The sequence below is a fragment of the Arvicola amphibius genome, chromosome 18 (genome assembly GCF_903992535.2).
Source record: "Arvicola amphibius chromosome 18, mArvAmp1.2, whole genome shotgun sequence".
Lineage (NCBI taxonomy): Eukaryota > Metazoa > Chordata > Mammalia > Rodentia > Cricetidae > Arvicola > Arvicola amphibius.
The window spans coordinates 20,151,391-20,170,846 of NC_052064.1; the positions used below are offsets into that span (position 1 = coordinate 20,151,391).

A 19,456-nucleotide genomic window follows, 5' to 3' on the forward strand; every position below is an offset into this window, starting at 1 on the left:
ACCTTGAAAATATCACTAAAATAAATCTATTCTGCTGGGTGTGGTGGGACACACCTTTAATCCCAGCACTCTGGAAGGCAGGGGCAGGTGGATGAACCATAGTTTCTCTCAGGGGCTTTCAATCTTGTAGGTCACGACCCCTTTGGGGTTGCCTAAAACCATTGGAAAACAGAGATACTTAGTTATGATTCATAACCGCAGAAAAATGACAACCGAGAAGCAGCAATAAAAATGACGTTATGGTTGGGGTCACCACAACATGAGGAACCGTATTAAAGGGGTCACAGCATCAGGAAGGCTGACAACCACTCATTAGCCTACCTAGTGAGATCCAAAAAAAAAAAAAAAGCCAAGGTATTAATGCTTAGAGTTTTCTGCTCTGTTCTTAAAAGTCTGTGTACACATAAGAAGATAGCAGATACAGTTCTCAGATATAAAAGTGTTCCTTAGTTTCCACACATTACAATAGAGGAAGCTCGTGCCCCCTACTGCTGGCTATGCCCGAGCAATGGGTTAAACAGCTATTACCAGCTAAAAGCAGTTTTCGGTGCACCTTCACCTCTGTGAATGAATATCCCTGGAAAGAAGCTGTGTCTGGCTGTAACAGACTCCCTTGAAGGAGTCTGTGTCTGCGGAGACTGGGGACCGGCTGGAATTTCAGTACTGTGGGAAGATTAGAATTTTGTGGGTTCTGAAGCTAACTAATTACTTTATCTTAGGCAAGTGTTAGCCTTTTGGAACAGCCACGCCTTGTCCTACTCTGGATCTGAACAAACACCTCATGATAACAAAGTCTCCCCCTGAAAGCTATTAACTCAGTACAGCAATAGCTTCTACCAAGATAGGAGCTAAGCACCCTGGGCCTGCAATTCCCCCATGGCTGGAACCACCTCTAGGCTACACCACCCCCAATGTGTTTTAAGTTGCTTTACATACAGCTTTCTTTGTTCAGTAAAACCACAAAAGCCCTGAGAAACTGCTTTCGAGTTGGAACACGGAATGGGAGTAACCTAAATCAGTGTTCCTGGACCATGGTCACTCAAGATGGCTCCAGAACAAAGTACTTCTTCTTCTCCTCTTTAAGATGAGAGCTGTGATTTTTCTGCTGACAACCCCCCCCCTCCAAAACACTGAACAGGCCATATGTAGACAGATAATTTTATTCTGGGTACAAATAACCACCCACATTAGTAGAACTGGATGCTAGAAAAAGATCCGAATTATTTTCATTTCAACCACTGCTTCCATAACCTTGTGTTTTACATCAATTTCTGAAACAGAAGGTACCCTGTATCATGCACTTTAACCTCTGAGCTAACCCTAAAATAAGCCTCCATTTTCAGTGACAAGAAACCAAAGAGTGGCCAGACCCTGTAATCTAGGTCTCGGAGCTAAGAAAGGAAAGTTGACTGCAAACACGGCTGTCTGCTACCACACTCCAGCCTCGAGTAAATACAACAAATTGCCTGTTACAGGCAGGGCAGACGAGACGGTAACAAACCTACAATGGTACTTTTTAAAAGCCCAGCATCCATGTAAACTAAGGAAAGTTGCCTGGCATTTAGAGGCTGAGAGTGGATGGCACACATCCCCGTCCGTTAGAGCAACTGGCACGCAGGGAAGAGACAAAGATTCTCATTTTAAAAGTCGGGAACCCGAGAGATCAAACGCTCTCCTGACACAGCAGGCCTGTTTCAAAGGTAAACTGAGGCTGGCGTTTCAACTCTTTCTATGGCCTGGAAAACTGTGATCTTTAGATTACCCCAGAGGCCAATTATGAATCATGTAAGACGGCGGTAGCCGCTTGAAACCCGAAAGGCGCTATGACTCGGACAGGGGTCAGGGTGGATTGTGATGGTTCTTTCTGGGGACGTGCGAAATTTCAGAAGACAGTGTGTTCCTGAACCTTAAAGATGCCTGCCATTTTTGTCATTTTTTTAAGACTGTCAAACAAAGCAGAATATGCATTGTTTCTGGCAGATAGAATCTTGATATAGTAAATAAAGCCAAAGAAAAATGTTGGTGTCTCTACCACCATCCCCCCGCCCCCCCCCCACACACACACATAATTTCTTTCTTTTCTTTTTAAGATTTAGTATTATTTTTTTTTATTTACGTGTATGTGCCTGCATGGATTTATGTGAACCATGTGTGTGCAGATGCCCTCTGAGGCCAGAAGGCATGGGATCCTTTAGAGCTGTGGGCTGCCAGGTGGGTGCTGGAATGGAACCCAGGTCCTCCGCAAGAGTGGCAAATGCCCTCAACTGCTGAGCCATCTCTCCAGCCCCGATGCCCTTTTAATGCAGGATTTATATGGGGAAAAAAGCACTATCCTTAATCAATAGTGCTTTTGAGCATTAGACTACTCGGATATTTTTAAATATTAGGTCATTATCTCATTCAAAAACTACATTTTTATGACATATTTTTATCTGTAAAAAAATTACATTGTGTTTATTCTTGGGGGGAGGGGGTACACACCATATACTTAAGGAAGCCAAGAGAATTAACTTTCAGAAATTGGCTCTCTCTCCTTCCACCAGGTAAGTGGCAGGAATCAAACCCAGGTTTGGTAACAACTTTGATTACCCACTAAGCCTCCCTGTGCATTAACTGTATTTTTTAAAATATTTTATGTAAAATGGATTCTTGAGGTTGCATGAAGCTGTCCAATGACTCCCCTTTGCTACAGATAATGAATCAAGCCTTTTAACAGACATCAAATTGGAAGGGTGTTGGGTGCCACCTGTGCAGGCGAGTAAAACAACGTTCTACTCATAAACACAAAATCCAGGGATTCTCGGTATAACTACCCAAACTCTAGATCACACTAATGGCGATATCCAAATGTCATTTCTCTTCATCAAAGGTTAATGGCACATATGGGTGAAAATGCTGTAATAAAAATCCATCCATCACTCGGTACCTGAGCGTTAAAAAAGACCAGTAACTATTCCTACATTAATAATTCCTTGCAAACAGACCCACGGGGAACACTGACAGTCCTTTGGTTACTGTTGCAATAGTCTCCTCTTCTGGGAGCTTACCGCAGAAAATACTGTCCTTTGTCATATAGGAATAATCCGCCTCATTTCCTTTGGGACAATGGAAATGCTCTGTGCAGTGGACCAGCTGTAGCTGAGCAGGCTCAGGGAGGGCTATTGTTTACCAAGTCACAGGCCAGCCAGCAGCTGAGTGGCGACTGTCCCAGGCCACAACATCTTGCCACCTAAGATTAGCATATTGGTGCTTTCATGGCTGAATAAAGAAGGCCTATGTGAGGCAGAATGTCGGGGAAGAATAAAGAATATCCGTGTTAACACCCCCCCCCCAAAGAAAAAGGAAGGCGAAGGAAGGGGGGAGGGGAGGAGGGAGGAGCTGACCCCCCCCAAAGGCTGAGATGCTAATTCTTGCCCATACTAACACCCAGCCCTCAGGCCATGCTAAGCACCTGCCATTCAGTCAGCCAAATGGAACAAACCCTGTTCGCCTGAAACTAAAAATCTCCCCAAAACCTCAGGGTGTTCTGGGTGCCAAGTCTGTGCTTAGTATCCAGATGACGGGGTTCAATCCACGTGACCCCCCACAAAACCTCAATGATTAAGAAATCACTCCTACCAAGAAACCGTGTTCCCTCCCTTATTTTTTTTTCTTTTTTTTAAGTAGAAGTGATTCTTAGAAAATAACCGAGAACGCAGAGTAGAAAGGAACAGCCCTCGCTAGCCTAGCACCAGGCCACCACGCAGGACATCCGGATGGTGTCCACGGTCCAGGGGCACGTTGTGAGCACGTCACAGTAAAAAGTGAAAGTCTGCCGAGGACATTTTCAAAACCTGCCAGTGAACTCAGTGACGACCTCAGGAGGAAGCCCGCAGAAACGGAGGGCATAATAAATACTATGCCCCACTTGTCCGATTGTCCCAGGGCGCTCAAGCAAAAATGCCAGGTGGGGAGGAACCAGGCGAGCGGTTTGTGAATTCTGTCCTCGGCATTAAGAAACTTGTCCAGGTTTGTCTAGAACAGACCCAAAAGGCATGGGATGCCTACGCTGGATACCTTAATTTCTGAGTATTCTCTGTGAGTTCATCAGAGGTCAAAGGACACTCCAAGTGTGTTTCTACTTGTCCTTTCGAGCAGAGGCAAGCCACCGGAATGGAAGCATTCTGGTTTTTTCATCTAATTATCTAATGCCCTTTGATGAAAGAACAGACAGAGTTAGCGATGACCCTACATGCTCCTCACAGAAGAGAAAGTGTACTAACCCAAAAGATGCCCTTCAAATTTCCTTACCAGCGAGACACCCTCCCAGACCTTATTTTCTTATTCCAGACGCTTTGGTCAAATCAGAAAGTTCTGAACCGCCGTGGTAACAGTTCTCTCTCAGAAAAATAATATGATGCTTCACGTAATCACAACATCCCGAACCTGTAAGCGTAAAACCTCTGGACGAAATCTCTTCTTAGAGAACACCGGTGCAGCCAGATGCTGTTATCTCAGGAGTTCTGAGCAAGAAGCATGTATCCCTCTACCATGGTGGGAGGGGGCAAGGTACCCCAGTGCGGCATCAATAAGCGAAAAGCAAAATGAAGTTTATAACTTACACATTCTAGCTACCATGAGTGAAAAAGGAATGACGAAGGCCCACACCTCGTGAGGCCACTGCGATACAGTCCAATCAATTTCTACACAAGGGGGCAGGCTCGTTGACCTGTAGGAGAGTCCGTTAGGATCCGTGCTCTTTTGAACTACTATATATAAGAAACCCAGAAGACATGGCAAAATATACCAATAATTGCAGGAGGCAATTATTCTGGCCTCCTGCTCTTCCTTCAGACCCCTTCTTACCAATTATTTCTCCTGCTGTCCAAGGAAAGGCTGAAGGAGGGACTCCAGGGCTCAGGGAAGAGACAGCCAGGATGCTTTCTCCCCGGGAAGCAGCAACTGGACATTTCTTGCAAATCAAACCCTACCAGTGGGATTTCTGTAGGCCTTTCACAGGCCAGTGAGACATACTCATTACGGGCCTTTCCCCTAGGAAAGCAAACGAGAGCTCCGAAGCATGGTGTGGTGTACAGGCAGAGAGTGCTGCCTGGGAGGAGGTTCTGGAGAGGGCAAACAGAAGGGAGCACCACTTCTGAGCAAGATGCCAGTGTCTGAGGAATCAGAGTTAGGATGGACGTAACAGCAGCAGGGTCTGGAAGGTGTGGGCCGGTAGCACAGATCTTGCTTAGAGTGCTCGGCCCTGGGTCCTCCACCTAGCATACTGGAGAGTGGAGGATGCGGGCAAACCCCAAACCATGTGGCAAAGGTCCAATGAAATGTCAAACACGCATGAATCAGACTCCAAGGTCGGGCAGCTGCTTTCATTCACTGGGGGTTAATCAAACGTTTAAAATCGAGGAAGGCAAGGCATATAAAGCGGTTATCCAAAAATTAGCTTAGAAATGATGTCTAAAGGAAGCCGTGACAGTTTCTTTAAAGAAAACTCCATTTTCTGCTGCCCAGCAGTTTGGATCTGGATGCCTGGGATTCGATCAGGACTACTGCAGGCCATGGGGCTGCAAATGCGTGGTTTCCTTTCTCACCCCGCAGGACGCTGTGTTTGTTAGTGCTACAAACACACACACACACACACACACACACACACACACACACACCTCTGAAATGCACTCTGCTGTCTATTACATAAGATCAAGCGGCAAAAGCCTATACATTATCAGAAGCATCCCCAAGTGCCCAGTTCTCTCTTCTGTCTGCCTTGCTTCACGTATGATAACTACTGGACTCCAGAGTCACTTCTGATAAACGATTTGGGTTCAGAGGACCCACAGTTAAAGGTGTTCATCCCCAGCTTGAATTGTTCACCAATCACCTTAAAAACCTGACACACACCTCCCCCCCAATCCCAGCCTCAGCACAGGGCCTCAATCAGGCAGGTCCAACACCTGCTAACAAAACAAATCACACAACCCACTGGGGAAAGCATGGGCCACCTGGCTCAGTGGAGGACATTCAACAGGACGGTAACAGAGGTGTGAAGAGAGTTACATTCCTGGTGTTATTTACTAACCTGAGGGTTACAAAAATTAGGTCACTTTCACACACACACACACACACACACACCCGCGCCTGTTTTCTCCTATCAAACGGCCAGTTACTCTCCACCCCCTGCTGTTTTCTCTGTATAACCCAAATGTTTAACTCAACCCCCAACACTGTTTAAACCCTCTGCTCTGCAGGACAGTCCCAAAGAGAAGAAGATGGAGTCCGATTATTCATCCCGGGGCTAACGAGACAAGACCATGGCTGGCAGGCCCCACTGGGTAATACTCAAGAGTGCGGGAGGATGCGGTTCCTTCGAAAGAGTCCTTCCCTGACACAGGTTCTGAAAACCTACTTGTGGTCACTTACACAGGCTGCTCCCACAAATACTGCTGTCCCTGAACACAGGCCCCGAGTTCAAGGCGCTTCTTCTGAATTTCAAATTTGTTTATCACTAAAAGGACCAGCCCCCTCTGTTACACCCACAAAGGCTTGGAGGAGACCGAATGCGGGCCCAGCTTTCTGAACCCTCGGGAGGACCCGCGGGCAAGTCCAGCACCTGGAAACCATACTGCACACAAGTGCACGTGTGGGGTCACTGCTGGGCATTTAGATAACCCGCAACAGGTGACACTGCGCGGGTCCATGTTTTCAAAATGATTTACAGCCACCCAAAAGGCATCAGCGAAAGCACCCAAGACTTCTAAAAACAGAGCAAAGGACTGAAAAACAGACCTACAAGTCACAAGTTTGGGGGTTCAGTTACTAGAACCTAGTAGATTTGGAGAGCAGTGGGGTGCAAAACAGAAGAGGTAAAGAGTTAATGAGGCTCCCCAAGGAGACAGGGTTCGGAGGAAGCCAGAGGACCCGGGGTCGGCCTCTGAGACACCTGCCACCCCAGAGGTTGCTCACCTTGAGGTAGTCATTTTCCGAACGCAGTTCCTCCATCTCCCTCAGCAGTTCTTCCTCCTCGGCCACCACCAAGAGCCGGGGCTGTTCGCCCAAGCTAGGCTCCCTGGGGGTCCCGAGAATCGTCCGCTCCGGTAGCGTTCGGCCCCCAACATCCTCCAGCGAACCGGGTCCCGGGGAACCTGAGGGGGCCCCGCCTGGGCTGCTTCGGCCCCCGAAACTGGCACCGGCGACAGGGGGCGCCGTGAGCAGGGCGGGGGGTTCGGGACTGCCCGGCGGCGGCCCGCGGGCTCCAGAGCTCTGGGTGGGTGCTCCGCGCAGGGGTTCCCGGTCACTGGAGCCGGTCCCCGACTCGGCGTCGCTGCTGGCGGCTGGGAGCAGGCGCTGCTCATCAGACAAGGGTTCGGAAGCGCAGTCGGAGAGATCCGAGCTGCTGTCCGTGTGGCTGATACGCGAGCCGGCCACCGAGGTCACCGAGAGGGTCACGGCGGGGACCCGGGCGGCGGGAGCCGGGGGCCCGACGGCGCGAGCTGGAGGCGTCCCGGGGCTGCGCTTGGTTTTGCGGCCCTTCGCGACGGCAGGCGGCGGCTCAGCCCCAGCTGGCCTCCCGACCCGGGGCAGTGGTTCCGCCGGCCCCGAGCGCGCCGCCCTCCTGGTTCCCGGGGCGGCCTTGGCGCCACCCGCCGACCTGGCTCCGGAGCCCGGCGGCGGCTTGTCCTTCGCGCCGGGGACTACACCGCTGCGTCGGGAGAGGCGGCCGGGTGCGGCCGGGGGCCCGGGCGACGGCGGCGCCTTCCCAGCGAGGCTGGGCGAGCGGGGAGTGGCGGGAGTCGGGGCACGGCCCGCAGAGGAGGTGGTGGCCGTGGCGGGCCGCGTGTGCAGATCCTTGAGGAAAGGTCTGGCGGGCGAGGGTGCGCGGTGCAGCCGCCTCCTCTCGGCCAGCGGGTGCAGGTGGTGGTGGCGGTGATGCTGGCCGGCTGGCTGCGGCTTGGTGTCCGAGGCGCCGCCGCCCGCGGGGCCATTCAGTGTCTCCATGGCCCGGGCGGCGGCCGCGATCCGCAGCTCAGGCGGCAGATGCTCCGGGCGGCGGTGGCGGCGGCGTGCAGCCTCCCCGCGCGCCCGGTCATCACTGACCCCCTGCCCCGCCCGGCGTGCGCCCCGCGCTCCCGCCGTCCCCTCCCCCTCCCTGGGCACACCCGGGGGAGTTTCTCCCCTGGCTCAGGTCAACGGCGCTTGGGTTCTAGTGGCACAGCCGCCGCGGTCGTTCGCATCCCCAGTACCGTGCGTTCAGAGCTCGGAAGCAGCCGCGGCCTCGCACAAAAACACTTGTCTGGCGGCGCGCGCCTGGCTCCTGCGTTCCGCTCCCCGCCCACTGCCAGTCCGCGGGGACCGGCTGGCAGCCACGGCTTCGGCTTCAGCCCGGCGGCTCCGGTGGAGAGAAGCTGCACGCGCGCTCCCCTCCGTTCCGTGCCCGGCGCGCACGCCCCGCCTCCTGCCAGCCGGCCCGGGAGGGGAGGGAAAAGGAGGGGCGGGGCGGGCTGGAGGGCGGGGCCGAAGCTCTTGGGGCGCGGAGCCCGAGTGCCCAAGCGCCCACGCGTCCTCTACTCCAAGGACCACTCTTTGCCTTCGGATGTACTGGAGATACCACTCAGAGCTGGTTAGGGAGAGAAAACGCTGGGGTGAAGGGAGGGAAGAGAACGGGCATCGGCCACTTGGGGACACTGAATGTGCGGGGGTATGGAGGGCCCCTCTGAAGTGGGTGCCAGCTTTCTCTCCTTCGGCCCAGCGCCCTCTATCCCCCTCGTGCCTTCCCTCTTCTGCACGCTCCCTACCGTTCTCCCCAGAGCTTTTTTAAGGGTCACTGGTACTGGATGCAGCGTCAGGACCAGCATAGCGCTCCACAGTTGGCACCCCCAGTGGCCTGGGCAGCTCCGAGAGGGAGGAGCCGCTGTAGAAATAGGAGAAGCAGTTCGCCAAGCTTGGAGTCTGAAAGGGAGCTCACATTTATAGTTCCTGCGGCCTTGAGTCAGGCGCTGCCCGGTGCACGCTTTATCGTCCTAGTAACAGTCCCGAATTGGAAACGCTGTCTTCAGAATGAGACACCGGCGCGAGGACGTGAAGCCGCTTGTCTGAACTCCGTGGCTGAGCCTGGATTCAAACCCAGGTCCGCGGCAGTCTCAGCCAAAAAGGAGCCTGAGTCCGGTCTCCGCCCCGTAGGCGAGACGCTTGGCCTTGCGAGTCTCGGATTCCTTCCTCACCTGTAGAATCAGAGAATACAGACTCTGGATGTATTCTGATTAAACAAGGAAATAGAAAGACGCACTCATCAACTGGAAAGTGTTTTTGACAGATAGTGAGCAAGCTTTACTACCCAGGCTTTGGATGGGCAATAAATGCGCCGAGCAAGGACTAGCTTAAGTTGTCCTTCGTCTAGACTTGGCGTTTGGGAAGCAAGGGGAACTCTGTTTTCCTGAAAGATGTGCTGGTCTTTGGGCAGAGGCTAGTCCACAGCCCAGTGTTAAGGAGGACAAGGCTTAGAGCTAAGTCTGTGGAAGGGAGAGGGAAGGACTCCGAGCCTGAGTAATCTTTGCTGAGAAAGATCCCCGAGCAGCAGGATGGGGCCGAGGGAGGTGAGTGGGGGTGGCTGCAGCATCACGTAGAGAGGAGAGGACAGACTTGGGAGTGTGAAAGGAAAACAGTACTCCAAAATCTTTTAATGACAGAATGATCCTACTTAGCCGGAACTGTTCGAAGATGGAGGAGAAACTGACATTTCTTTTTTAATGTATAAATCCGGAAAGTCATGCTCCTGGAAGATGCCATGTGTTGTTGGAGCTAAAACTCAGACCCAGTTGAAACCTCCTCCACTCTACTTGCTCTTACAGGCCTGGACTTTGCGAATCCCTTTTCTGGAAATCTTTTGAAAGTGAGATATACCAAATATAATCCGTCCTGAGTAGCCTTCGAGTCGTGTCCTTTGAAGTGCTTGGAGTGGGAAAGAACGCGCTAGTTGGTTAGATGGTGAGCCAGGAAAGAGAATAGGGGCCGGCAGCCACGCTTGATTAACCATATCCACTAGAGGGCGCTCCAGTGCCTCCTTCAGAACCAAAGCGGCGACTACAATCCCCTGCAGGTGGATATGCAGAACTCCCACACCCTCACATTCCTGAAGAATTATGTTCAGGACTCTAAGCACAGCATATCACCTCTTCAGACTATACACAGTCACGCAAAATTCCACCCAAAAGCGTTTCACTAAATCGACTTTCAAAAACATCCACGAGACTGGTACCCAACTTCCTTTTCCTTTAAAGAGGACAAAATTCCTCTTTCTTAGGGTGATGGTGATGCTACTGCACTCGGCCTGGATGTTACGTAATGTTTTGTTTTCCAGCTTCCTGTGAGTTAATGAGTTTAAAGAAACAGGTGGTTGTTGGGTTGGTGACGCGGCTGACTGGCGTGGCTCAGTGAAAGCAAGTGGACCGGAATTCCAGCCACACCCCAGGTAAAAAGCGGAGCGTCCTTTTGTGACCTGCGCACTGGAGGGGATGGATCCAGTAGATCCCGGAAGCTCAATGGTCAGCCAGTCTAGCAGAAACAAATGTGCTCTGGGATCTCCAGAGAGTGAAGGAGAGAGAGAAAGAGAGAAGACAACCATATGAGTACACTCTGGATGCACACTATACAACGCACCACACACCCACACGCAGGCGAGTGTGTGCTGGCACTTGAACACACACGCATGCACGCACGCGAGCACGTGCGGTTCTGCTGCCTGTGGGCAAGATGTTTCTAGTCAACTGTAATTTGAGAATTTGTTTTCTGTTATCAAATTAGTCTAAAGATTAATTATTTGTAGTTTAAATGAAACTTAAATTTTTTATTCTGAACAACAAAGCAGGATGTGCCTGTGCCTGCTTGGCTCCTCTGCCCTTGGATGTAGACCTTTACTCGGCCCTCCTCAGAAAGTGCTGGACCAGCCTGCCTTCGCCTTAGTCTTAAAGGTCATCTTATGGCAGAGGCAGGTGGATCTCTGTGAGTTCAAGGCCAGCCTGGTCTACAAGAGCTAGCTCCAGGACAGACTCCAAATCTACAGAGAAACCCGAAAAAACAAATAAATAAACGGCAAACTTAAAATAAAAGATAAAAGATAAAATAAACAGATTCATTCCTGTTTAGGATTAAATTTGCTTCTCAAGAATCAGGAATCCTATGCACAACCCTAAGGTCAAAAGGTTCTGCACTGCCTGTTCCAGAAAACAGCAACTATGTCTTTGTTTCAAAAGTTTGTAATAACACCCCCACACACAATCTTGCAATCGTGCCTTTGTTTCAGGAGGCCGAGGTCGTTAGGACTAACTTGTTACGCTTATGTTCCTGTAACCCCTGCCTGTTTTGCCCACCAAATCCCCCATTTGGAAATCCTCCACCCCTGAGCTATAAAAATGTTGTCTTCCTCTCATCCCATGTTAACTTCTTGAACCCAACTTTAAGGACAGGCACTCTGTGTCCACAAAGAAAAAGCTTGCTTTAGTTAATTGCTGACTTTAATGAATTTGCCCATGGTGATTTGGGCCAGTGGTCTTTTTCCTCAGATCTTTGGGATGAACAGGTGCCTAAAACAAGAAGGGTTTACAGGTTTGTGCAGTTGTTGACTGGGTTTGGACGGGGCAGTGAGGGGTACTGTCGGGAGACTGGAGTGGGCCAGGAAGAGAGGAGACAACATATTACCCTCGCTTCTCGGGCTTCAGGTGTCCTGTCCCGCCGTGGCCAGTCTTCACAGAGTGTCATTCCTAGTGTCTCGCTGTCCCTGAATGATTTGCATTTTCTAGTAACTTTCATCTTCCCATTACCTGACAGTGGAAGATTCTGGCCTCAATTCTATGCTTGCCAATCTCTGTGTCTCTTCAGTCCCCCATTTGGTTCTGGGTTCCTCCACCAGCTCTGTGACCGACTAGGCATGGGAACCATGTTGAATTCGTAATGTCCGCTCCAGAGGTCAACTGTTCTCCTACTGCAGAGACTTAGATGAAGTTCTCTGAAGTCAGGCACTCAGCACCGTTTATAGCTGTATTGTCACCTCCTTGTCAAGGAGCTGTGTGGTGTGGCGGACAGAGCTAACAGGAAAACCCGGTTCCCAGTACCGCCAAAGTTATTTGTGACTTTTGATGTGGACTTGACCGAGTTTCCTTTGTTCCTTCCCCTGCCCTCCCCACCTCTTCCTTTCCCTTTCTTTGCCTTCACTTCCTCCCTGTCTCCCTCCCTTTCTCATGTTGCTGTGTTGCCCAGGCTAGCCTTACTCCTGTGCTCATGGATGCCTCCTGTGTCAACTTCCCAGGTTAGCTGGCACTACAGCCCTGTGCTGCTTTCTTCTGTGTGAGTGGGTGCCCCTCGCGGGGGTGGAGTTGTCACCGTAACACGCCTGCATTTGTCTGCATCTTCTAATTAAAGAGGACTTTGTTATATGTTTCCTGCTCGGTTTATATACAAATTTTATTTAGTAAAATACAAAATTTAATATGAATTGCTCTTTCTTTTTTGCTTTTTTTATTTTTTTATTGACTTTATTGAGCTATGCATTTTTCTCTGCTCCCCTCCCTGCCTCCCCCCTCCCCTTCTACCCTGTCCCATGGTCCCCATGCGCTTTTTGATTTTATTCTTACCATTACAACATTATGTAAGTTGTTGGTTTGTGTGTGTGCACGCACGTGCATGAACTGTTTATTGGGTTTTATTATGTATAGTGATTTTTTTTTAAAGATTTGTTTATTTATTATGTATTCCATGTTCTGAATGCCTGTGTCCCTGCAGCCTGCAGGCCAGAAGAGGGCACCAAATCTCATTACAAATGGTTGTGTGCACATGTGGTTGCTGGGAATTGAACTGAGGACCTTTAGAAGAGCAGGCAAAGCTCTTAACCACTGAGCCATCTGATGTGGGAGGGTCTTCTGTTTGAGTTGATTTCATTGGTTAATAAAGAAACTGCCTGGCCCATTTGATTGGCCAGCCCTTAGGTGGGCAGAGTAGACAGAACAGAATGCTGGGAAGGGAAATTAATAAATCACCATGCCTCTGCTCTCTGGGTCAAACGCGATGAAGCTCTGGCCCAAGATGGACGTATGCTAGAATCTTCCTGATAAGGCACCACTTCGTGGTGCTACACAGATTATTAGATATGGGTTAATCAAGATGTGAGAATTAAGACAATAAGAGGCTGGAACTAATGGACCAGGCAGTGTTTAAATGAATACAGTTTGTGTGTTGTTATTTCGGGGCATAAACTAGCAGGCGGCTGGGAGTGGAGCTGGAACACGGCCCGCTGCTTATCACTACACCATCTCTCCAGCCCCTATCATATATCGTGATATTTTGTTTGTGTGTTAATAAATAAAGCTTGCCTGAAAATCAGAATGCAAAGCTAAACCACTAAAGGCCAGGGAGCGGTGGCACACACTTTTAATCCCAAGACTTAAGGCCACCCTGGGCTACGTGAGATTAAATCTGTCTGAAAGAGAAACACAAAGGTGATCCCAGCGCTGGGGAGTCACAGGCCTTTAATCCCAGAATTAGGGCGTTGGAGACAGGAGTGCTATGGCTGGGCAGAGAGAGGTGTATAAGACAGGAGACAAGAGCTCACTGCAGGCTGAGGTTGGGTGGAGATCATTGCAGTCTGCAGTCACGTTGAGGACAGGATCGCCCCGCCCCTTTGCTTGTCTGTGCCTTAGTAGAGTTAAGAACTCTCCAGTGTCTTGGCTGCTCTTCTGTTCTTCAGCTTGATCCCCAATATCTGTCTCTGGGTTTTTATTATTTGTGCTACAATCATGGTTGGGAAATGAGACCTTATGGCATGCCCCTCCCCCAAGCAATGTCCATTCTAATCCTTTTGGGAGTTTTCCCTTCCCACTTCCCACCCCGACACAGGATCTCACTACTAAATATCCCTGACTGGCCAGGAATTCTCTGTGTAAACCAGTTAACCTCAAACTCTCAAGAGATCCTGTGCCTCTGCCTCCCGAGTGCTGGGATTAAAGGCATGTACCACTGCATCAAGCCTAACTTTTAAAAATATATGTCTAGAGTAATATACATAATCCTCATTTCATGTAAGGAAAAATAATGCCCTGGGGCTAAGGATTGAAAACTACAGCCTCTTTTCAACCGAACCCCAGTTGGGGAGGGTGCCCCCTGGTGGTCGATGTTGGGATGATATCCTCTCTCTGAGGCGAAAACAAAAATGAATTTCAAAGCGTCAGCCGTGGGGGTGGGGTGGAATTAGGTTGGGTTGGGAGTGGGGTACCCTGTGTAATTTAGAATAGTTTCCAGGGGATCATAAGAGGCTTCTTCTCATCAAAGGCTGAGGTAACTCCCTTAGACAAACTTTGGCATGTTTGCCAACCTTGGAATTAAAAATTTGGATGCCTTTCCTCTGGCAGTCTAAGTGCTAAATTTTTTAAAATTATATTTAAACGCTGTTCCGGGCCACTAAGCTTGATGCACAGAGAAAACATGTTGTTAAATAAAGAAAAGTAATGGAAACTCTCTTCCCTGGTCAGCGCTGTGTGGAGCTATGTTGCCCATCTTGATTTAGAGTGTTGCCATTTTCACAGCGCTTGACAGGCTGCCTTTTGTCTGCTTTTGTTGCAATTCGCTAGTGCTTATTTCTAATTCTACGGAGTTACTAGCCCTTCAAAAAGGAGATAGAGGTGTGAGGATTGGGAATGCAACTCAAGGGTAACATGCTAGGGTAGCCTAGCACACGTGCGGTTCTGAGCTCCAGCCCCAACACCACAAAAAAAGAAAAAAATGGAGAAGATACCAACAACCATTTCTTTCATTTATTTGTCTTAAAAGACTTATTGTTACAGCTGGCCACCGTGATACGTGCTTTTAAGCCCAGCACTTGGGAGACTGAGGCAGGCTGATCTCTGAGTCTGAGATCAGTGTGGTCTACAGAGTGAGTTCCAGGATTTTAAAGAGTGTTTACGGTCCTGACATGTCCCCCGGTATTTCGGGGATCCCATATCTGGTGTCTTCCAGTTAGTGCATGGAAGCAGTTTTTTCCCTATGATGCAATTTATCATCCAGACCATGGGACATTTATGACTCCTTAATTACAGGGATAACAGGCAAGATCAGGCTGTGTGGTCCCCATATGATTAACACGCATTCCTCGAGGTAAGAATGTCTCACGTCAAAGTGACTCATCTTTATGTCCACCCACACCGAGAAGACATGACCACTTTCCATTTTAACTCTTTCCAATAGACCTGGGCTAGAAGGCGTGAAAAAAGCTAGTTCAGTCACTCGCTCGCTTATACACGCTTTCGTTGGAAGATTGTTAATCAAATGCCTAAGATGCTAAATTTCATATAGACATTAAGAGTCGTGGGGCTGGAGAATATAAAGCATGGGACCTGCTTTTGGGGGTCTCATAAGACAGACGATGTCATGAAAAAGAGAAACTCTGACACTGGCATCCAGAGCCGGTCTCCATTGACATCCAGGCCTTCATGACAGCAGGAACCTGCCTGGCTCTTTAGGCCCCATGTTTCATCTAATGCAAGCTATGTCAGAGTCTTGGGTATCACAGAGGGGCCACTCTGGGACCATGCTGGATCAAGAACTAAACAAGATCTTGAATCTTATGTCATACAGTGTTATTCATTTTCCCCCCCCACTGGTTTTAAATTTTTGCTTATTTTGTCTTTCAGGGAGAACCGAAAGGTATTAAGCAGAGAGTAAGCGTGCTATTCATTTTTAAACGCACAAGCACAGACATTTAGCTCATAGATACCATACAGTTTGCATTTTGAATCTTCCACATTTCCCTGTGTTTTGTTGCCAGAACTGTGGAGACAGTGCTGCCAAGCTGACTCAACTGTTTGTATTTTGCTTTGTGATAGTCTTACGTCCTGCCGACACTTGTCAGCTTCGTGGTGTCAAAGGAGGGGGACCTCTGGAAGGGGAGGCCCCATCTCTCTCTACATGCTAGCATTTGCACCATAAGGAGATGGGTAACACAGAGTAGCAATGCAAGCAGCAAGGTTTGTGACTATGTGACTGTGCTCTCATCAGAATGGCCAGGCAGTTCCCTGTTCCAGGGACAGAGTTTCCAGTGCCCTTCCCGGCTACTCAGCCACAGACCCAACAGCCTTCTCTTCTAACTCTAGGCCTCATGGGTCCCCTGCACACAGCGTGAAAATAAACCACAAGAACAACAGACATGGATCCTGTGTCCTGTGTCCTGCTTAGCTTACCCATGTGTTCTGTTGTCCCTCAGGACTGTCCTGAGAAAAATCACAAGTTCAGAGATGAACGCTCTTAAGAATTTCAAATCCAATGTAACAGTAAGTCAGTAAAACTAACTCAACGTATAGTGTAACTGTAGCCCCCAACCCCCCCAAAGTTCACGTTGGAGGCTTGATGCTCAGATTCGTGGTAATGTTTCCTAGGGGTGGTAGTTAGGATCAGGGGATGGCATAGTGACTTTATTAAGAAGCCATTGAGAGTCACGGTAGCATGCTTGCCATGTCATTCCTGGTTACAATCCACCATTGACTAGTGCCAAACAAGATGCAGTTGTTTATAAAAGTTACCTTTGGGGTGTGTGTGTGTGTGTGTGTGTGTTTAGACATGGTTTCTCTGTGTAGCCCTGAATGACCCAGAACTCCTTCTGTAGTCCAGGCTGGCCTCAAACTTATATATCCACCTGCTCCTGCCTTCCAAGTGTTGGGGTTAAAGGTGTGTGTTGCCACATCCAGCAAGAATAAGCCTTTTTAAACATAAATCCTATGGGTTTTATGCTTAGAAAGAAATCCTATGGGGCAGCATGGGCTAAACACTTGGGAAAATAGCGGTCTGTATATCCTCGTGGCTGAAGCAGTACAGAATCCACACAACAGGTTCTCATGACACAGATCACATCTGAAAGTTGGGGCTCAGGGTAGACCCCAGCATCACCTACTGTGTCATTGGATAAGGATCTCTGTGTTTCCACTTTCTTGCTTAAAAAAAATGACATTGATATCCGATTCAAGATTATTGCGTGACTTCTAATATATATAAACATTTAGAATCATATTAACATTTAGTATGAACGAATATTATCTATTGACAGTGGAGTGGGCTGTGTACTTCCAACTGAGTTCCCGGATTCTCTGAGTAACGCCTGCCAATAAATCAGCTTCCCTTATGAACTTGTGTATAGGCAAAGAAGATGTTTTAGGGTTTCATTTCCCATCGAGCAGGAAAAAGAAGGTATTTTGATTAGCAAGTTGAAAAAAAAAAAAAACCAAGTCTGCAGGTAACTGGGTTTAGTGGCTGTTATGGTAGAAGTAGCAATTGAGTCCACGGGAGGGAAAGTGAATCCTGCTGTGGGCTTTGTGGGTGTTATTTCTAAGTCTCACAGATGAAGAAGCCACAGCACAAGGAAAATGATACTTTCAGGATGGTGAGATGAGTCAGTGGGTAATGGCACTTGCTCCTGATGCTGACAACCCTGATTTGATCCCCAGGACTCACGCAGTAGAAGGAGAGGATTGACTTCCAGGCGCACGCGTGCGCGCGCGCACACACACACACACACACACACACACACACACGCACAAACAAAAATGTCCATGACTGCAATTTAAAAATATTTCTGAAGAAATAGCTACTCCTCCAACAGAATTGAATTATCGCGAGCCCAGGGGAAGTAGCAATTGTTCACATTTCCTGAACAGAGCTCGTCAGTCTATCTATATGTAGATGAGTTTTCTCTGGGTCACTGTCTGCGACCCTGACATCAGGACTATTTATGCATTCCGAATGAGGTCGTTTTGAACCAAGAAGACTGTAGAAAACCAGCTTGGGGCTGTGATGAGGTGGCACAGCCAGGCTGTGAACTCAGAAGTGTACAGGTGTCCCCACACTCTCCCCAGCTCTGCTTTGTCTTCTCGCGGGTACCGTTCATCCCTGCCCACGAGGCGATCCGGCAGCCAGCCCTCAGAACTGCCACAGGTCTCTGCTAGGGAGTAGTAAGCCAGCTTCCCAAGGTGCCGAAGGAGACAGATGCTGACCAGGCGACTGGAAGGAGAAGCTGATGGTTATCAGAAAGATGGCGCCCAGAGATGTCTTGCTTCTTTGTGGGAAGGTTAACACGAAACTCTGGAACCGGGAGCGGTTCTAGAATTAATACGCCTTAGAAAAGAAGGCTGTGTATCGATCAAGAGTCTGGGTCTTAGCCAGGCATGGTGGTGCGTGCCTTTAATTCCAGGCAGAGGCACGCAGACCTCTGTGAGTTTGAAGCCAGTCTGGTCTTTGTAGAACAAAGTTCCAGAACATCCAGGGAACACAGAGAAACCCTGTCTCAAAACTGTGATTAGAACGGAGTGACGATGGCCAACAGCAATGTTAGCAGGGGACATGGAGACTGCTTGGTGAGTTTCAGCTAAAGCAACGGACACAGCTTGTGAACTTGTTGCTAGTAAATTCTGACAGGTGTGTTCATCTGGGTTTCTGACAGGACATGCTCACAACATTCCGGGTGTTTCTGTGTGTCTTAACCCCAGGAAGAATAGGGGTGGTTGAAATGATCCTGTGTTTCTACTGGGAAGATATTTCCGGAGGGCAGAGTAGAAGGAGGCTTCACAGGAGAAGCCCCAGCTGGGCGTGGTTGAGTTTGTCTTCAATCCCAGTGTTTGGGAGACAGAAGCAGGTGAATCTCTGTGAGTTCGAGATTAAGCTAGTCTACGTAGGAAGTTCCAGTCCAACCAGGGCTACATATGAGATCCTGTTGCAGGGTGGGGAGAAAGAGCCCATCTGTCTCTATGCTGCTTTTTTCTTCCTACAACTCGCCATCAGCCTCCTAAGGGTCATCCTTGTCCTTCTTCCGTTGAGTGTCCACCATGTGCCACAGACTTACTGTAGCGAGGATCTCGTGACCATTCTCCCCACTGCGATCCACCTTGCCCTTCTTAGCTACACTCTCTGGAAGGCTCTGGGTGGTGGAACAGGGGAGACGGTTCAGCGGGTCAGAGCACTCGCTGGGCAAACATGAGGACCATGAGTCTAAATGCCCAGTACTCACATAGAAAGGTGAGCACGCTCTTGGTTGCCCACCATAAGTAGGCCGTAGGACCCTACTGTGGAAGACACAGCATCCTTTGGTTGCGAAACTGAGACGTGAGCTGGGACCTGACCTGAAAACTAGTTTGTGCTGGAATGTGCTAGGCAGGCCACCAGTGATTTTACCCAGCGGTGAGCCCTGCGTAGGACAACCTGTCAGGCACAGTGAGACAGGGACAGTGATGGTAAAGAGGCTATGAGGTGACCAGCCACTTTTGGATTGTACCTGAACTCCTCAGGAGGGAATTCGTACCTAGTGTTATCATTTATAAAGATGTGGGACCCGAGGTTGGTGTCACAAGGAGTGGTGGTCCCACGAGGGGCAGTGGCGGGTCCCCTTGGTAGATGGGAGACTGGGGCGTGTGAGAGATAGACAGATAAGCCATGCAGAGAGAGC

General features: G+C 49.4%; 1 protein-coding gene across 3 annotated transcripts in view; it reads right to left on the minus strand.

The window, feature by feature from the left end:
• Positions 1-7,986, minus strand: part of Mtcl1 (microtubule crosslinking factor 1) — a 116,955-nt gene extending 108,969 nt beyond the window's left edge. For all 3 annotated transcript variants that reach the window (XM_038315421.1, XM_038315423.1, XM_038315422.1), the window contains exon 1: positions 6,955-7,986. In XM_038315421.1, coding sequence (XP_038171349.1) covers positions 6,955-7,986 — 1,032 coding nt within the window. The remainder of the gene's footprint in view (positions 1-6,954) is intronic.
• Between the last annotated feature and the right edge of the window lie 11,470 nt (positions 7,987-19,456).